At 43.6% G+C, this 17,500-nt stretch overlaps 1 protein-coding gene across 10 annotated transcripts in view; it reads left to right on the forward strand.

Moving 5' to 3' along the window:
* AMBRA1 (autophagy and beclin 1 regulator 1) overlaps positions 1 to 17,500 on the forward strand; it is a 270,081-nt gene that overhangs the window by 172,421 nt on the left and 80,160 nt on the right. For all 10 annotated transcript variants that reach the window (XM_078777592.1, XM_078777593.1, XM_068118880.2 and 7 more), the window contains one exon: positions 8,456 to 8,566. In XM_078777592.1, coding sequence (XP_078633718.1) covers positions 8,456 to 8,566 — 111 coding nt within the window. The remainder of the gene's footprint in view (positions 1 to 8,455; positions 8,567 to 17,500) is intronic.

The following is a 17,500-nucleotide window of genomic DNA, read 5'->3' on the forward strand; positions in this document are numbered from 1 at the left end:
TATCTTGCCGTGCAAGCATCATCTCTGCCGTATATCGCTGCTGCTTTGTTTTCGCATGTTGGTTATTTTGGAAAATTTCTTAGTTTTAACCATGGGGTCCTAAGAAATTGAGTGCCAAGGGCAGTACTGAGAAGAAGAAGAGGATGATGTGCTTGGATATAAAACACGCAATCGTCGAAAAACATGAGCGAGGTGTGCGTGTTGTCGACTTGGCGAGGCAGTACGATCGTAGCAGTACGATCGAAACATTTTGAAAGGGAGGAAGAAACAAACCTCGTTGGACAGGTTTTTATTGAAACGCCCTGCAAGTGAAAGCGAGGAAAGTGTGGCGAAAAAGGCAAAAGTCATCTCTCCACCTCCGCCAGCATCTTCGTCTGATCTTCAAGGTAAATACACTTAATAAAACCAGTTTATTTCTTTACATTGTGGCGGACACGGAGGCTCACTGGGCGTGGTGACATCATTCCACGCACCAAGTGGGCGGGGGCCACGCCGAGGGGTAGGCGTGGCCTCAGGATATACACCGGGCGCGCAGCCCGAGCGCGCCAGTGTTACAGTGAGCTCTTGAATAAAGACTCTTACAAATTACCGCGTTGTCCGCTTCCTCCTTGTTTACAAGCAGCGTGCGTAACGCCGCTTATTATGTACAGTATATACGAGGTCGTGCTTGTTTATACATTATTTGTTATTTATAAAGTACATTTTTCTTATTTAAAAACACATAACAAAAAAAATTGTGTGGTTTTTTGGGGGCTGGAACGGATTAATAGCATTTCAATGCATTTTAATGGGAAATTTAATTTGAGAAACGAGCAAATTGAGTTACAAGCTCGGTCACAGAACGAATTAAACTCGTAAGTCAAGGTTTCACTGTGTATAGATATATATATGGGACGACTATATATATATATATATAAATATATATATATATATATAGTTGCGGTTAAGGATGGTATGTTTGCCGAGCGGAGGCTCCGCGAGCCGAACAGTTGTTCCCCGACTAAACCCGATTCACCCAAACGTTGGCCGTATCGCGCCACCGCTATTCAATCGGGAAAAGACTAAGACGACGAATGCAAAGAGGAAGAAGAAGACGTACAGAAGAGTAATGGGGTTTATTATTATTTACACACATAAGCAAAAAGAGCAGTCACGGGTATTTACAGCGGACATGAAAACGCAGGTGACACAGTGAAAATTACTAGCTTATACGGACTTAATTACCTACCCAGGACAGCACGAACAAAACAAACTCACGTACGCAAATGGGGAACTTGCAGGCAGGAATGGCTGGAAATGATGAGCAGGTGGGATCACAGGGCACAGCGAGCAGGTCCACTCCGGGCGGGAAGCGGGGAGCCGGCAGCTCCTTGTAAACCGCTTTACAGCGCACGCCGGCAGCTCCTGGTATTCGGCTTTACAGCGCACGCCGGCAGGGTCACTCGCTGCCCCGTCAGGGCTTCACGCGGCTGGTTGAAACGGGGCTGGACTCATCTGCCGTATCTCTTTGCAACTCGTTCGTAAACGTTCCTCTGCTTTCTCTTGGACCCTTTCTTTGTCGTGTACCTCTCCACGCAGCTCAGCTGGTATTCCCTGCCTCTCACTTCTCTCCAGCGCGGGACTGACACGCCCTCTTACGCACCTGGACTCCTCTGCCGTATCTCTGGTGTAGCTTGCTCCAGCGATCGTCGCACCCTTCTTCCATACCTTCAGCGCGGGTCTGACACGCCCTCTTACGGTTTCGGTACCGCCCTCCTCCCCCGTGCTCTGTTTCGTGACCTTGTATGGTAATCCCACGGGCTTGTCTCCTTATTTGGGCATGGTGCCGACGGCACGCCCCTCGTGGCGAGCGACGGGCTTGTTTCCTTATTTGGGCATGGGGCTGAACAGCCCCGCCCTTCGTGGCGCGCCCTGGGCTTGCCTCTCCCGGGCGACCCCGCCCCTCCTGTTCAAACAGAGCACGGAGCACATATTCACTATAGCAGCGAAATGAGAGGGCGTGCACCCCACGCTTGTGAACTGCTTTACCCGCAGATGGAGAGTTTGGCTGGGAAATGGAATTATTGAAGGGGAGCTATTCTTAATTGATTCGGTGCAATGGAGTATTATTTTAATGGAAGACAAGGCCTTACTCTAAAACACATAATAAGATATAAGCTACTGAACAAGGGTTTTATCGGGTCCTCCAATGTGGTGTTTCATGGAATAACTACCGGGACGCCCTTTTTACCTTCACACAACTCTGGAGGCAGGAGGGGCCATATCCAACCAATGTTACACAACAATTTACCACTACAATACACACAATCAAAAAAAATGCAATTCTCATATCCGCAACAATATATATATATATATATATATATATACGCAAAGAATTAAGTTAAGCACCCCTACACAAAGAATTAAGTTAAGCACCCCCTAATCCTGTCCTGAACCTGAACCCCCTCGAGCACGTTTGGGACATGTTGGGACGACAAATTGCGAAGATGGTCCCTCCAATAGCCAATCTGGATGAATTGGAACGTGCATTACATCGGGAATGGAACACCCTGCCACAGCAACGCATACGACGGCTTACAGGGTCTATGAGACGTAGGGTTGAGTCAGTGATCCGATCACGTGGGTCCTACACACGTTATTGACGCAAAGATCGCTAGAGGTCTTCTCAGAACAATGACTGTACGTTAGAAAACATAAACGTCATCCACACTGTCCGTGATGGACCTATAGCTCCATACTTAAATTGAGGTGAAAATATGCCTAAAATTCCCAAAAAATTTCACCTTAAATTATTCAGAATAAAATATTGAAAACGGCATGATTGTTATGTTTTTATGTGACCATAATATCACTTCTCCAGAAAATATAGCAATATCATGGGTATATTACACTGTTTTGACGACAACAAACTTGTAATGTGCGAGGTTGTAAAAAAACGGGGGGGGTGCTTAACTTAATTCTTTGTGTATATATATATATATATATATATATATATATATATATATATATATATATGTATATATGTATATGTATATGTATATGTATGTATATATATATGTATATGTATATGTATATGTATGTATATATATATATATATATATATATATATATATATATATATATATATATATATATATATATATATATATATATATATATATATATATATATATATATATATATACAGACTTGGCATTTAATATGGAATATATATTTTTTCTTGACTGAGGTTTACTTTCTTAACTCAGTATATCAATCTGGTGAGTTTCTTTTACACTTTGGTGATTTATTTGTTGAAAGAACCATGTCACTGATTGTCTGTCGCAGCAAGAAGTCAACAACAGGATTATATCACAGGTGGCGTGGCAAAATGTACGGACAGGTGCATTTGATGATTGGCTTCACAGTCGGGTATACAAGGGTTGTTGCGTTCTGTATTAGTGGAAAACAACTGCTGCACGTCTCCAAAAGTTATTGCCGCTTCCTCTGGAGATGGTCCGTCAACTCGACAATGCTGTTTGTCATGGAGTGGTGGCTTTACGAAATTACGGCATGAAACAGCGTGCTATTGCTCAGCAGAATGGCATCACTGAAGGTCAGGTGTCAAAGATCCTGAAACGAAATGCTCAGAGGGGTGTCCCTACTCCAATACCGAGGCCAGGACGTCCCCGCAGAACCACAAGGAGGGATGATTGCCAGCTGCACCGGTTAGTCCGCAATGGCCGTACCAAGTCAGCTAATCGGCTTAGGGCTGAGTGGCAGCAACTGACAAATGTGCCTGTATCCAGAAGGCTCGTCAACCAACGACTGGTTCAAGCAGGCTATCGTGCCAGGCGTCCCCTGAGAAAGCCACGCCTGACCAGACAACACCGCCAGCGCCGATTGCAGTGGGCCAGAGAGCACCGTCAATGGCAGCCAGGACACTGGAATCACGTGATCTTCAGTGACGAGTCTAGATTTCTGGTCTATCGTCAAGATGGCCACGTCCGAGTGCGCAGACAAGTGCATGAAGCCTACAACAAAGATTGTATAGTGCCAAGAGTCCAAGCTGGAGGTGGTGGGGTGACCGTTTGGGCTGCTTTTCATGCAGGGGGCAAAACTGACCTGGTTGTTCTGAATGGAAACCTGAACCAGTTCAAGTACAGGGCCATTCTGGAAGAAACATTGCTATCATTTGCTTGTGCAGCCTTTCGAGGAAACTTTGTCTTCCAAGATGACAATGTACGGCCTCATCGTGCTCGCATGATCCAACACTTTCTTGCTGACTTTCTTGCTCTTCGGTGTAGAGCATATGGAGTGGCCTGCCATGTCCCCGGATATGAATCCGATAGAGAACTTGTGGGCAGAATTAACGCGTCAAATCGACCACTTGGACCAGCAGCCGACCTCTGTGCGTGAATTGCAGCAGGCTATTGTCACTGCATGGCAAGCGATTCCTGTCCAAACCTTGGCAAATATCGTGAACAGCATGCCTCAACGTATACGTGCTCTCCTGAATGCTCGTGGGGGTTACACGAAGTAATGAACTGTAATTTTACTGTCCGTAATCCCAGTCGTAATTTAACTTTTGTTTTTGTTAAAAAAAATTTGGGCTAATGTGCAAAATAAAGAGATACTTCTGGAAAACGTACAGAAGTTTAACACAGTACTGTCCATGAATTGAGTTCGATATCAGTTTACATCACTTTCAAGGATCAATTTATTTGTTTCGAAATGTCAAATGTGGTTTTTGTTTCTTTTAAAGGTCACATTAACAAAATCTAGAATAATTTCAACATAATTCCAATGAACTTTTGGTTCTAAGACATCTTGAAAAGTAAGTTCACCCCCACAAAAAAAATATTCCATATTAAATGCCAAGTCTGTATATATATATAAATAATATATATATATATAATATATATATATATATATATATATATATATATACATACACACACACACACACACACACACACACACACACACACACACACACACACACACACACACACACATATATATATATATATATATATATATATATATATATATATATATATTTTTTTTATATATATATATATATATATATATATATATATATATATATATATATATGTATGCATGTATGTATGTATGTATGTATGTATGTGTGTATGTGTGTGTGTGTTTGACAGGCTCTGGCAAAAGCAGACACTTGGGGGCATTTCTCTTAGTGAGAAAAAGCCAAAGAGAGTCAAAATATGACCACATGGACCAGATTGAGATTTTTAAATGGATAGAAAGAGTAACTTCTCCAGATTATTATGCACCAAAACATTTTTCCAAGAAACAACAGAAAAGTTGTGAAATTCGACGAAGAATCCAAAATGTCATTTTCAAAATGTGCCCAGAAAGTCATGATTCCTCGGTCAAAAAGACACGAAGATTGTGAAATTTCGATGTTTTACTAAAAGCCATACATCGTAATTCGAAGGAGATCCCTGACATACATGTTTGGTATGAATGAAAAGCTTTACGTGTGCACATTCTTTGTGTGTGTGAACTGTATTGTGAACTTTGAACCTAATCAGCTCCATTGTTTAAACAAAAATATAATTGTCATTAAAATACCATAACTTCGTTAATTTTCATCCAAATAACATAATGTATATATCAAATGAAAGAGAAAAGCATGGGGAATCAGATATCAAAATCTCAATTAAGATTTTTGCCCCCAAGTGTCTGCTTTTGCCAGGGCCAGTCACATATGTGTATATATTGTCTGTTCCTGGCGATTAAAATCTTTCCCGGAACCAATAGCCGAGCAAGCTTTAACTCTGAGGCACTGATCAAATGCGGACGGACTTGATATACGTGGGGGAAGAAAGGGAAAGGGAGGGATGAAGGGTCTTGCCTGTCGATTCCGCCGGGGTCCTCAAACCTGCGGAAAATAACTCAAACAACAACGGGCTTTAGACATGTATAAAAATAACAAAAGGATTTTTTAAACGGAATGCTGGTACAAACAAAATGCGCGATGACTATATGCCGAAATGGGACGTCCCCACAACAGACTTGAAAACAGACAAAGAGATAAAATAAACTGGAAAATAAGGTGTGTGTGTGTGCACTTAGCTCTGGTCACTGGTGGGATCTCGTCAGGGTCGTAAAGATCATCCGGGGCATTGGTAACGTGCGTGCGTTGGCGCGAAACAGGCCTCACGAGGCCTTGATGAAGGCCTCCCGCGAAAGGCGAACGGGCCGCTTGCAGCTCGTTCCTCCAGCCTGCCTGGCCACGTCCACCCGTCCTCTGCACCGAGAACTGCAGTTCCCAGGCCGCGGCTCTCCCTGTTGCCTCTGCACGTCTCCCGGTGGCGTCTCCGAAAACGGTCGGTCCGATCGCTGGTTCAGGGCGAGAATGACCGACTCCGACCGAAATGACCGACCGAAATACCGACTGCCACATTCCAGACCAGTGGCTGAGAGCAGAGCGAAGCGAAGACCAGTGAAGCGAGAGAGAGAGCAGAGCGAAAACCAGAGAGGGCGAAGCGAAGAAGAGAAGAAAAAGGAACATTCTCTATCTCATCCAGTAACGAGCAGGCACACGAGAGAGAATGCCGGTCAGACGTTCTTTTTACGTCCCGTCTCTGACATCTTTGGTGCTTCTCCAATCAGCCAGTTGCCTCTTACCCCGGCCTTCCTGTTGGTCAAGAGCCCTGGCCAATCACGGCTCCTCGGGGCGTGTCCCCGGCCTGCCCGAGCTTTGTGTGCCTGGTAAGTCGGGTTTGTCAGCCCGAGTGCTTGATGCCTGGCTTCCGGTTGGTTTTATTATTAGGGCGATTCCTGCTCTACATGTCTTATGCGGTGCCATAAGAGACAAAGGATAAATCACCGAGGGTAAGACATACAGAGAATTAACATAATCCCTGAGATAGTTAACATGCCCCGCCTCCTCGTGATGGGGACAAATACACAACTTTATCCGACATCCGGGCTACACAAGTACTTATTACATCAAGGTTTCCACACGACAATCGGGGCATGCTGTCTGTACAAATCTACCTGGTCTAAAGTAATCACTACCCCAAAACCACAACAATATATATCGAAATATCTATGAAGCTCAGTTGACTTTTTGCTCCACCAAATAACAGCGAAACGGAGTTGAGTAAAAGGGTGAAAATTCTACAGATGCTGTGATAAATAACTTCCTCTGTCGGTTTGAATGTATGAAAGAGAATAGACGTCTGGATCAATTTTTGAATTAAATTTAAATCCCGATTTATTTATTTATATATATTTATTATTATATATATTATATAATTTATTTATTATATATATATATTGAAATAAGCAGTGGCCCGGATGCCAAATGCCACCAAGAACTCTATTTGGCCATCAAAACCTGATCCTTGGTGGCCCTTGTGGGCCACTCATGTTAAATTATTCGATACATCTTCTTCATCGATGTATTCGGTTGTTACTTATTTGGTACCTATATTCGATCACAATCCCAACCAACTATACTTACCAAGGGGACTACAGTCGTATGTCAAAGGTTGCAGCAACTTCAAATGTTCCCCTCACTTGGCGTTCCCAAGGTGGAGTGACACAAATTATCTTTGTAAACGTGTACCGTGTAGCGCCGCTTCCTGTGGTGGTGGGAAGGGTATTATGAGTGATGCCTCAGAACCCTCAACTGTATCACGAGTCAGAGGGCTCCCTCCGTGTTATTATCACACTCGCTTAGCCTATGTTGCTGTAGCCTCCACTGAAAAAACTCCGGAGGAATTCCGTTGTTTTATTGCTGTTTTTCGCTTTGGGAAGGTGTATAATATGGAGCAGCTTGAACATCTGTCGTTCCATGTTGTCGTGGAATTTTTCTAAGGCTACTTCAAATGACAAAATTAATAACAATAATAATGGTAATAGCATAATAATAATATTAACATTACAGTACCATATTGCAAAATAATAATATAAATAATAATAAAACTACAAAAAACAGAGACATATTGAGGATATTTCCATAAAACAGAATTAAAAAGAACCACAAAGCTTTTTGTAGTGCCATCCGCAGGTGATATTCGCACTTCGGTGAATGAGACATCAGGGGCTGTTTGGTATTAAACGTGTTTTCAGAGCCCCAACCCTGAAACGGCACCAACAAGACAAGGAGGCAAAAGGGGATGTATATTACTTAACAATATACATCTATATGCTCTATATATAGTTATGTCTGTGTGCCACACGAGCAAAAATCCAAAAAGAAAAACAAACAAAATGAAGATATGTAGGAGAGGAGATATGAAACATAAACGCACTCACCGTCATTTTATTTGTATAGATTAATTTTTTCTCTTTACCTGAAGTTGTTTTTCTCTTGTTGGAGCTTTTAACATTTGCAAACCAAGGTTTCATTTTAAAATTTAATTTATCTTATGGTTGCATATTTACATGTGTTCATTACTTTGGTCCTCAATTTGTCTTGCAGGTGCAGTGGTTGGGGATGGACAGTCGGCTGTTGCCAACAACATTGCAGACATTACTTATCGCCTTCAATGGTGGAATTTTACCAACTATGACCTGCCAGAAATTAGCAATTGTAAGGTTTGGTGATGATTATTAGTGTTTTATACTTTTTACCCTCGCCAGAGGAGAGGGTATTGCATTTGAGTCGGTGTGTTTGTCTGTCTGTCTGTCTGTCTGTTTGCTTGTCTGCACAGAATAAATATGATTTTCACTCCAACCATTGGCCCGATTGACAGGAAATTTTCACCATAGGTGCGTCGCCTCCTGTATAATTTTTTAATGACAATTATGACGTCATAGGTCATGTGGTATGGGTGCCATCTTGAAAAAAACGAAAACCTTTGCACCTCTATCTCTGAAAGTGCTGCATAGAAAGAATTGAGCCATGGCATGTTGTAAAGAACTCTCCATGCAGAATAACATATGTTAATGATGATGTCATAGGTGCCTCCAACATGGCGTCATAATTCGACAAGTACAAAACTTCATCCGGTCAGGATGAAATTTCTAGAGTGTCATCTAGGGATAAATTGGTGTCGGAAAAAATATATATCATCGGTCATGTGGTTCGAACAGGGAGATCAGGAGAAGTGGTGGAAGTATTGGTCAGAAGAAGAGTGGACATATGTTGTGTGCAAGAGATGAGATGGAAGGGAAGTGGTGTGAGAATGGTGAAGGGTAGGCAGGGACAGAAATACAAGTTTGTGTGGCAAGGGTGCCCGGAGGGCGTGAATGGTGTTGGTGTCCTGTTTTCTGAGGAGTTTGTAGACAGTGTGGTGAGTGTGACTAGAGTGAGTGATAGGTTGATGATGGTGAAAATGATGATTGGAAAGCTCTTGGTGAACGTCATCTCGGGATATGCTCCGCAGGTTGGTCGAAGCAATGAAGAGAAGGACAAGTTCTGGTGTGCGATAGAGAAGCTGATGGAAAACGTGAAAGATGAAGAGGTTGTTGTGGTGGGAGGAGACCTGAATGGACATGTGGGAAGGAGTATGGATGGTTTTGAGGGAGTTCATGGGGGTTACGGATATGGTGTGAGAAATGGAGAAGGTGAAAGGATTTTGGAGTTTGCTGATGGAGCTGATTTGTTGATTTGTAATACTCAGTTCCAGAAAGAGGATAATAAGCTTGTTACATACACGTCAGGTGGGTCGACGACAACCGTTGACTACCTGATGGTGCGGAGGCGAGATAGGGGGCACCTCCGGGACACAAAGGTGATCCCGGGGGAGGAGGCTGTTTCACAGCACCACTTGGTTGTCTGCAACATAAAAATGAAAGGTGCGAGGAAAGCTCGGCGGGTGAAGTACCAACCTAGAATGAAGGTGTGGAGGTTGAAAGAGGTGACAGTAAGGGAGGCATTAAAAGAGAGGCTGAGTAGGGTAGAGGATGATGTGGTTGAGCTTGAAAGTGGTTGGATGTCAATGAAAGCTAGTCTGTTGGGAGCCGTTGGTGAGGTATGTGGATGGACAAAAGGACCACCGAGGCACTCGGAAACATGGTGGTGGGATGATGAAGTTGGAAAGAGGATTGACGAGAAGAGGAAGAAGTTCAAGGAGTGGCAGAAGGCGAAGGGTACGGGAGCAGAAACAGCAGAGCATGAAAGTTATAAGGCAGCCAGGAAGGCTGCAAAGAAAGAGGTAGCAAAGGCGCAGGAGGCATGTAGGAAAATGTTCGGAGAACGCTTGGATTCAGAAGAGGGTCAGAAAGCAGTATTCAGGATTGCAAAGCACATAGCGAAAGAGAGGTGTGACGTGATGGGGGTGAGTTGCTTGAAGGATGAAGTGGGACAAATCGTTGTCGACCCAGATGGAATTAAAGGAAGATGGAAAAGATATATGGAAATGCTGTTGAATACAGAGAATGAATGGGATGGCAACATAGAGAGTAACCCAGTTTTAGGACCGGCAGAGAAGATAACTGAGAAGGAAGTTGAGGAAGCGATAACAGCAATGAAGAGTGGAAAAGCGGGAGGGCCGACGGGAGTTGTGGGAGATATGTTGAAGGCAGCAGGAAGTTGGGGTGTGAAGAGAATGACAGAGATCTGTAATCTGGTGGTGAAAGAAGGCCGCATTCCAGTGGATTGGGAACTGAGTACCCTCGTCCCTCTATACAAGGGGAAAGGTGACCCTCTGGAGTGTGGCTCGTACCGAGCGATAAAGTTATTGGAGCATGGAATGAAGGTATTGGAAAGGGTGTTGGAGAGGAGGATAAGGAAGAAAGTGAAGATCGACGAAATGCAGTTTGGATTTATGCCAGGAAGAGGAATGACAGATGCGCTTTTCATTGTGAGGCAGTTGCAGGAGAAGTATATGGAGAAGAGGAAGAAGTTGTTTTTTGGGTTTGTTGATCTGGAGAAAGCATTCGATAGGGTTCCACGCAAAGTATTGACATGGGCATTGAGGAAGTTAGGAGTGGAGGAATGGTTGATCAGAGTAGTGATGGCAATGTACAAAAGAGCGCGCACAGCTGTAAGGACGAAGGACGGGAACAGTGGTGAGTTTGAGGTGAAGGTGGGAGTGCATCAGGGGTCGGTACTAAGTCCACTACTATTTGTAGCTGTGATGGAGGTGCTGGCTGAGAACGTAAAGGAGGGTTTACCGTGGGAGTTGTTGTATGCAGATGATCTGGTGTTGATTGCGGAAAGTATGGATGGACTGAAGGAAAAGATGAACAAGTGGAAGGAATGTATGGAGACAAAAGGTCTGAAGGTGAATATCGGAAAGACGAAGGTGATGGCAAGTGGTAAAGCATGTGGTGAGGTGGAAAGAACTGGGAAGTGGCCGTGTGCTGTGTGCAGGAAGGGTGTTGGAGTGAACTCCATTCAATGTACAATGTGCGCTGAGTGGGTTCATCAAAAATGTAGTGGTCTGAGAGGGTCATTAACCAGTGTGGCAGCTACATTGAAATGTAAGGTGTGCACAGAGGGAGCTGCAGATGGAGGAAATGTTGAGTTGGATCTTGGAGACGGCGTGAAGCTGGAAGGTGTGAAAACATTTTGCTACCTCGGAGACATGCTGAATGGAGAAGGTGGATCAGACTCGGCAACGGTTGCTCGAGTGAGATGTGCATGGAAGAAGTTTCGGGAACTGAGTGGCGTGCTGATGAGGAGGAGAGTGTCGCTGAAGCTGAAGGGAAAGGTGTATGCTGCATGTGTGAGAAGTGTTATGATTTATGGGAGCGAGACATGGGTAATGAACGTAGAGCAGCAACGAAGGCTGGAAAGGGTGGAAATGCGAATGGTTCGATGGATGTGCGGAGTATCGTTGAGAGAGAGGAAGACAAATGATGAATTGCGAAAGATGATGGTAATATTGCCTGTGATTGATGCTGTGAAGAGGAACAGGCTGAGATGGTTTGGTCACGTGTTGAGGAAGGATGAAAGTGACTGGTTGAGAAGAGTGATGGAAATTGATGTAGAAGGAAGTAGAGGACGGGGAAGACCGAGAAAGACTTGGCTAAAGATGGTGGAAGAAGAAATGCGGGCAAGGGGGTTAACAAGGAGAGATGCAGAAAATAGGGCAAAATGGAGAAGATTGTCATGGGGACCGCAAGGCTAACCCCCGCTCTAGCAGGGAAAATGGCCTTAAAATGCATGTTGTTGTTGTTGTTGGTCATGTGGTTCGGCCGCCATATTTGTTTTAACACAAAAGCCTGAAAAACCACTAAAAACACATCCTGGTGAGGCTCTGCAATCTCTGATTGCTCTTTCTTGTTTGACCATGTTTAGCATTAGGCTCCATCTAAATTTCATGCATGAAAAAAAGGAAGAGGGGATGGAGAGGTAGTAAAATAAACTAAGAAAAACAACATTTTGCTGATGCTCTTCATAGTTTTTGTCCCCCGTCGCTCAGCGGAGCGAAAGGGGGACTATGGCTTTCCCCTCCGTCCGTGTGTCTGTCCGTCCGTGCGGGCGTGCGTGCGTGCGTAAGCGAAGGACCGCATTCGAATTTGGTGTGTGGGTGCAACCCACGTCAAAATCCAAGATGGCCGCCGCCATGTATGTCTGATGCCATGTATGTCTGAACCTTGTAACCTGCATATCTTGAAAAATAAGCGAAGTACCAACTTCTAATCTGGTGTGTGGGTGTATCTCGGCATAAGGACGAACGCTATTGAAAATTGGGTCGCCGCGTCAAAATCCAAGATGGCCGCCACCATATATATGTCTGAAACTTGAGTGAAATATCTCGAAAAATAAGCGAAGTACCAACGTCTAATCTGGTGTGTGGGTGTATCTAGGCACAAGCAAGAACGCTGTTTAAAATTGGGTCGCCACGTCAAAATCCAAGATGGCCGCCGCCATGTATATCTGAACATTGTGAGATGAATATCTTGAAAAATAAGCAAAGTACCAACTTCTAATTTGGTGTGTGGGTGTATCTCGGCATAAGGACGAACGCTATTGAAAATTGGGTCGCCCTGTCAAAATCCAAGATGTCCGCCACCATATATATGTCTGAAACTTGTGAGCGAAATATCTCGAAAAATAAGCGAAGTACCAACGTCTAATCTGGTGTGTGGGTGTATCTAGGCACAAGGAAGAACGGTGTTTAAAATCGGGTCATGACGTCAAAATCCAAGATGGCCGCCGCCATGTATGTCTGAAACTTGTGAGATGAATATCTTGAAAAATAAGCAAAGTACCAACGTCTAATTTGGTGTGTGGGTGTATCTCGGCATAAGGAAGAACGGTATTGAAAATTGGGTCGCCACGTCAAAATCCAAGATGGCCGCCACCATATATATGTCTGAACCTTGTGAGCGAAATATCTTGAAAAATAAGCGAAGTACCAACTTCTAATCTGGTGTGTGGGTGTATCTAGGCACAAGCAAGAACACTGTTTAAAATTGGGTTGCCACGTCAAAATCCAAGATGGCCGCCGCCATGTATGTCTGATGCCATGTCTGTCTGAACCTTGTAACCTGCATATCTTGACAAATAAGCGAAGTACCAACTTCTAATCTGGTGTGTGGGTGTATCTAGGCATAAGCTAGAAGGCTATTGAAAATTTGGGTCGCCATGTCAAAATCCAAGATGGCCGCCGCCATGTATGTCTGATGCCATGTATGTCTGGACCTTGTAACCTGCATATCTTGAAAAATAAGCGAAGTACCAACTTCTAATCTGGTGTGTGGGTGTATCTAGGCATAAGGAAGAACGCTATTGAAAATTGGGTCGCCTCGTCAAAATCGAAGATGGCCGCCGCCATGTATGTCTGAACCTTGTGAGATGAATATCTTGAAAAATAAGCGAAGTACCAACTTCTAATCTAGTGTGTGGGTGTATCTCTGCATAAGGACGAACGCTATTGTTGAAAATTGGGTCGCCACGCCAAAATCCAAGATGGCCGCCACCATATATATGTCTGAAACTTGAGCGAAATATCTCGAACAATAAGCGAAGTACCAACGTCTAATCTGGTGTGTGGGTGTATCTATTGGGTCGCCACGTCAAAATCCAAGATGGCCACCACCATGTATGTCTGAACCTTGTGAGATGAATATCTTGAAAAATACGCGGATGTTCCGCCTCTGGAACAAACTCCCTCACTCTCTTCAATCCCACTCCACCCTCCAAGTCTTTAAAACAGCTGTTCACCACCATCTCTTATCTTCCCCCATCCAAAACCTTGATCTTTTCTACCCCCGCTAATTTCACTCCAATTCCCCTTTTTGAAATACCAACTTCTGTCCTGGAAGTCCTTGGTGTCCTTGTGCTTTATACTTCTCCCTCCCCCCCCGCCCCCCCTTCCCATGCCTCCTCCCCCCGGGCCCTCTTTTTGTGTATTTTGTTTGTCTGGTCGATTTGTTTGTGAAGTAAATGTTAGCTCTTTCACGAGCCTCGATTCAGTATACAAAAAAAATAAAAATAAAAATGCTGCATGTGTGAGAAGTGTTATGATTTATGGGAGTGTTATGTGTTATGATTTATTATGGGATTTATGATTTATTTACATGGGTAATGAACGTAGAGCAGCAACGAAGGCTGGAAAGGGAGGAAATGCGAATGGTTCGGTGGATGTGTGGAGTATCGTTGAGAGAGAGGAAGACAAATGATGAATTGCGAAAGATGATGGGAATAGAGCCTGTGATTGATGCTGTGAAGAGGAACAGGTTGAGATGGTTTTGTCATGTGTTGAGGAAGGATGAAAGTGACTGGTTGAAAAGAGTGATGGAAATGAATGTAGAAGGAAGTAGAGGACGGGGAAGACCGAGAAAGACTTGGCCAAAGATGGAGGAAGAAGAAATGTGGGCAAGGGGGTTAACAAGGAGAGATGCAGAAAATGGGGCAAAATGGAAAGATTGTCTTGGGGACCGCAACGCTAACCCCCACTCTAGCAGGGAAAATGGCTTTAAAGTGTGTGTGTGTGTGTGTGTGTGTGTGTGTGTGTGTGTGTGTGTGTGTGTGTGTGTGTGTTTGCGCGTGTGTGTTTGCGCGTGTGTGTTTGTGTGTGTGTTTGCGTGTGTGTGTGTGTGTGTGTGTGTGTGTGTGTGTGTGTGTGTGTGTGTGTGTGTGTGTGTGTGTGTGTGTGTGTGTGTGTGTGTGTGTGTCTTTTTGTGTGTCTTTTTGCATGTGTAGTTACATAGGTATTTATATATAATATGTAATTTACAACTTGTTTGGAGGTCCACCTGTGGCTAATTCAATTGATTGGAAATTGTTTAGAAAGAAACACACCTTTCTGTATAAGGTCCCACAGTTTACAGTGCATGTCAGAGCAGAAACTATGATGAATTACAAGGAACTGTCCATAGAACTCAGAGATAGAATTGTGAGGAGGCATCGATCTGGGGAAGGGTATAAAATAATTTATAGTGTTGAAAGTTTCCAAGAGCACAGTGAGCTCTCTCATTAGGAAAGCGAAATAATATGGAACTACCCAGACTCTTCCTGGAGCTGGCCATCTGACCAAACTAAGCAACCGGGCAAGAAGGACCTTGGTTCGGGGGGGTGACCAAGAACTCAATAACCACTGACAGAACTATAGAGTTATTTGGCTGAGATGGGAGAACCCGCTGGAAAGACAACAGTCTCTGCAGCACTTCACAAATCTAGGCTTTATGGGAGAGTGGCCAGATGGAAGCCACTCCTGAGAAAAAGGCGCATGACAGCACGCCTAGAGTTTGCAAAAAGGCACGTGAAAGACTTGAGAGCATATTCTGTGGTCTGATGAGACGAAAATTGAACGCTTCGTTCTGAATGCTAAGCGCTACATCTGGCAGAAACCGAGCACAGCTCATCACCCATCTAACATCAACCCTTCCGTGAAGCATGGTGGTGTAAGCATCGTGCTTGGGGATGCCTTTCAGCAACAGGGACTGGGAGACTTACAAGGATAGAGGAAACAATGAATGGAGCCAAATACAGGTAAATCCTTGAGGCGGATCTGCTTCAGAGTGCAAAAGACCTTAGACTGCGGTGAAGATTTACGTTCCAGCAGGACAATGACCCGAAGCATACAGCCAAAGCAAAACTGGAATGACTTCAGAACAAGAATGTCAAAATCGTTGAGTGGCCCAGCCAATGCCCAGACATGAATCCCATTGAGAATCTGTGGAAAGACTTGAAGATTGCTTTTTCGCTGATGCTCCCCATCCAACTTAACAGATGTTGAACAAATCTGCAAGGAAGAATGTGAGAAACTCCCCAAATCCAGATGTTCAAAGCTGATAAGACATTCCCAAGAATGTCTGTAATTGCTGCCAAAGGTGCTTCTATGATGTATTGATTCACAGTGGGTTGAACACTTATGGAAGTTAGATATTTCTGTTTTCATTTTTAATTATTTTGTAAAAAAAATTGAAAAACAAAATTCTTCTTTGACATTATGGGGCATTATGTGTAGATCAGTGACAAAAATCTCAATTTAATTCATTTTAAATTCAGGCTGTAATACAACAAAATGTGAAAAAGTCAAGAGGTGTCAATACTTCTGAAGGCACTGTATATATGGATATATATATATATATATATATATATATATATATATATATATATATATATATATATATATATATATATATATATATATATATATATATATATATATATATATATATATACATATATATATATATACATACCTATATATATATATATACCTATATATATATATATATATATATATATATATATATATATATATATATATATATATATATATATATATATATATATATATATATATATATATATATATAGTTGCGGAACCCAACGTCGGCCTCGGATCCCTTCTCGAGGGGGGATTAGTCCCCTCGTTTGTGACTGACCGACGTGGTCCCTGAAGCTGCACCGCGACCTCCGGAAAGGCCGGTGCACAGCCCCGTTCGCGACCGCGGATAAGATGTTAATTTGCCAAGCGGATGGCAGCCGCGGCACGAACTGTTAACAATGACTAGACCTGATTCTCAAACGTTGGCCAAATCGTGCCACAGGTATTCAATGGGGAAAAGACAAAGACGACGGATGTGAAGAAGAAGAAGACAAAAAGGGTTTGAAATACGACTATAATTTATTACTAATATTTACACAATTAAAAGAAACCAAGGAGGAGGAAGGATAATAAAATAATGCAGAAAGAGGGACGGACCAGAAGGACACAGTGAAACTCTAGCTTAACTAAACAGGCTTAACTTATACCCCATGACAAGACAAAAGACAGACTACAAGCACACTTACACGGGGGATGATGACAGGAATGGCAGGAGGTGGATGGCTGGAGGGAGAGGAAGGCACGGAGCTGGCTGGAGCTTGACCCCGCACGGGACGTCGGGCTGGACCTCGACGGCCACCGATGCCACCGATCCTGGTTCCCGCGGGGTAACGGGTCGGAGCTGCCTGGTGGAGCCAACGCTGCCTGGTGGAGTCATCGCTGCGTGGTACTGCTCCTGCTTGCTCTCAGGACTCTCTCTCAATTCTTGCTCTCAGGACTCTCTCTCAACTCTTGCTCTCAGGACTCTCTCTCTCAATTCTTTCTCTCAGGACTCTCTCTCAACTCTTGCT

The sequence above is a fragment of the Myxine glutinosa genome, chromosome 1 (genome assembly GCF_964187855.1).
Source record: "Myxine glutinosa chromosome 1, kmMyxGlut1.1, whole genome shotgun sequence".
Lineage (NCBI taxonomy): Eukaryota > Metazoa > Chordata > Myxini > Myxiniformes > Myxinidae > Myxine > Myxine glutinosa.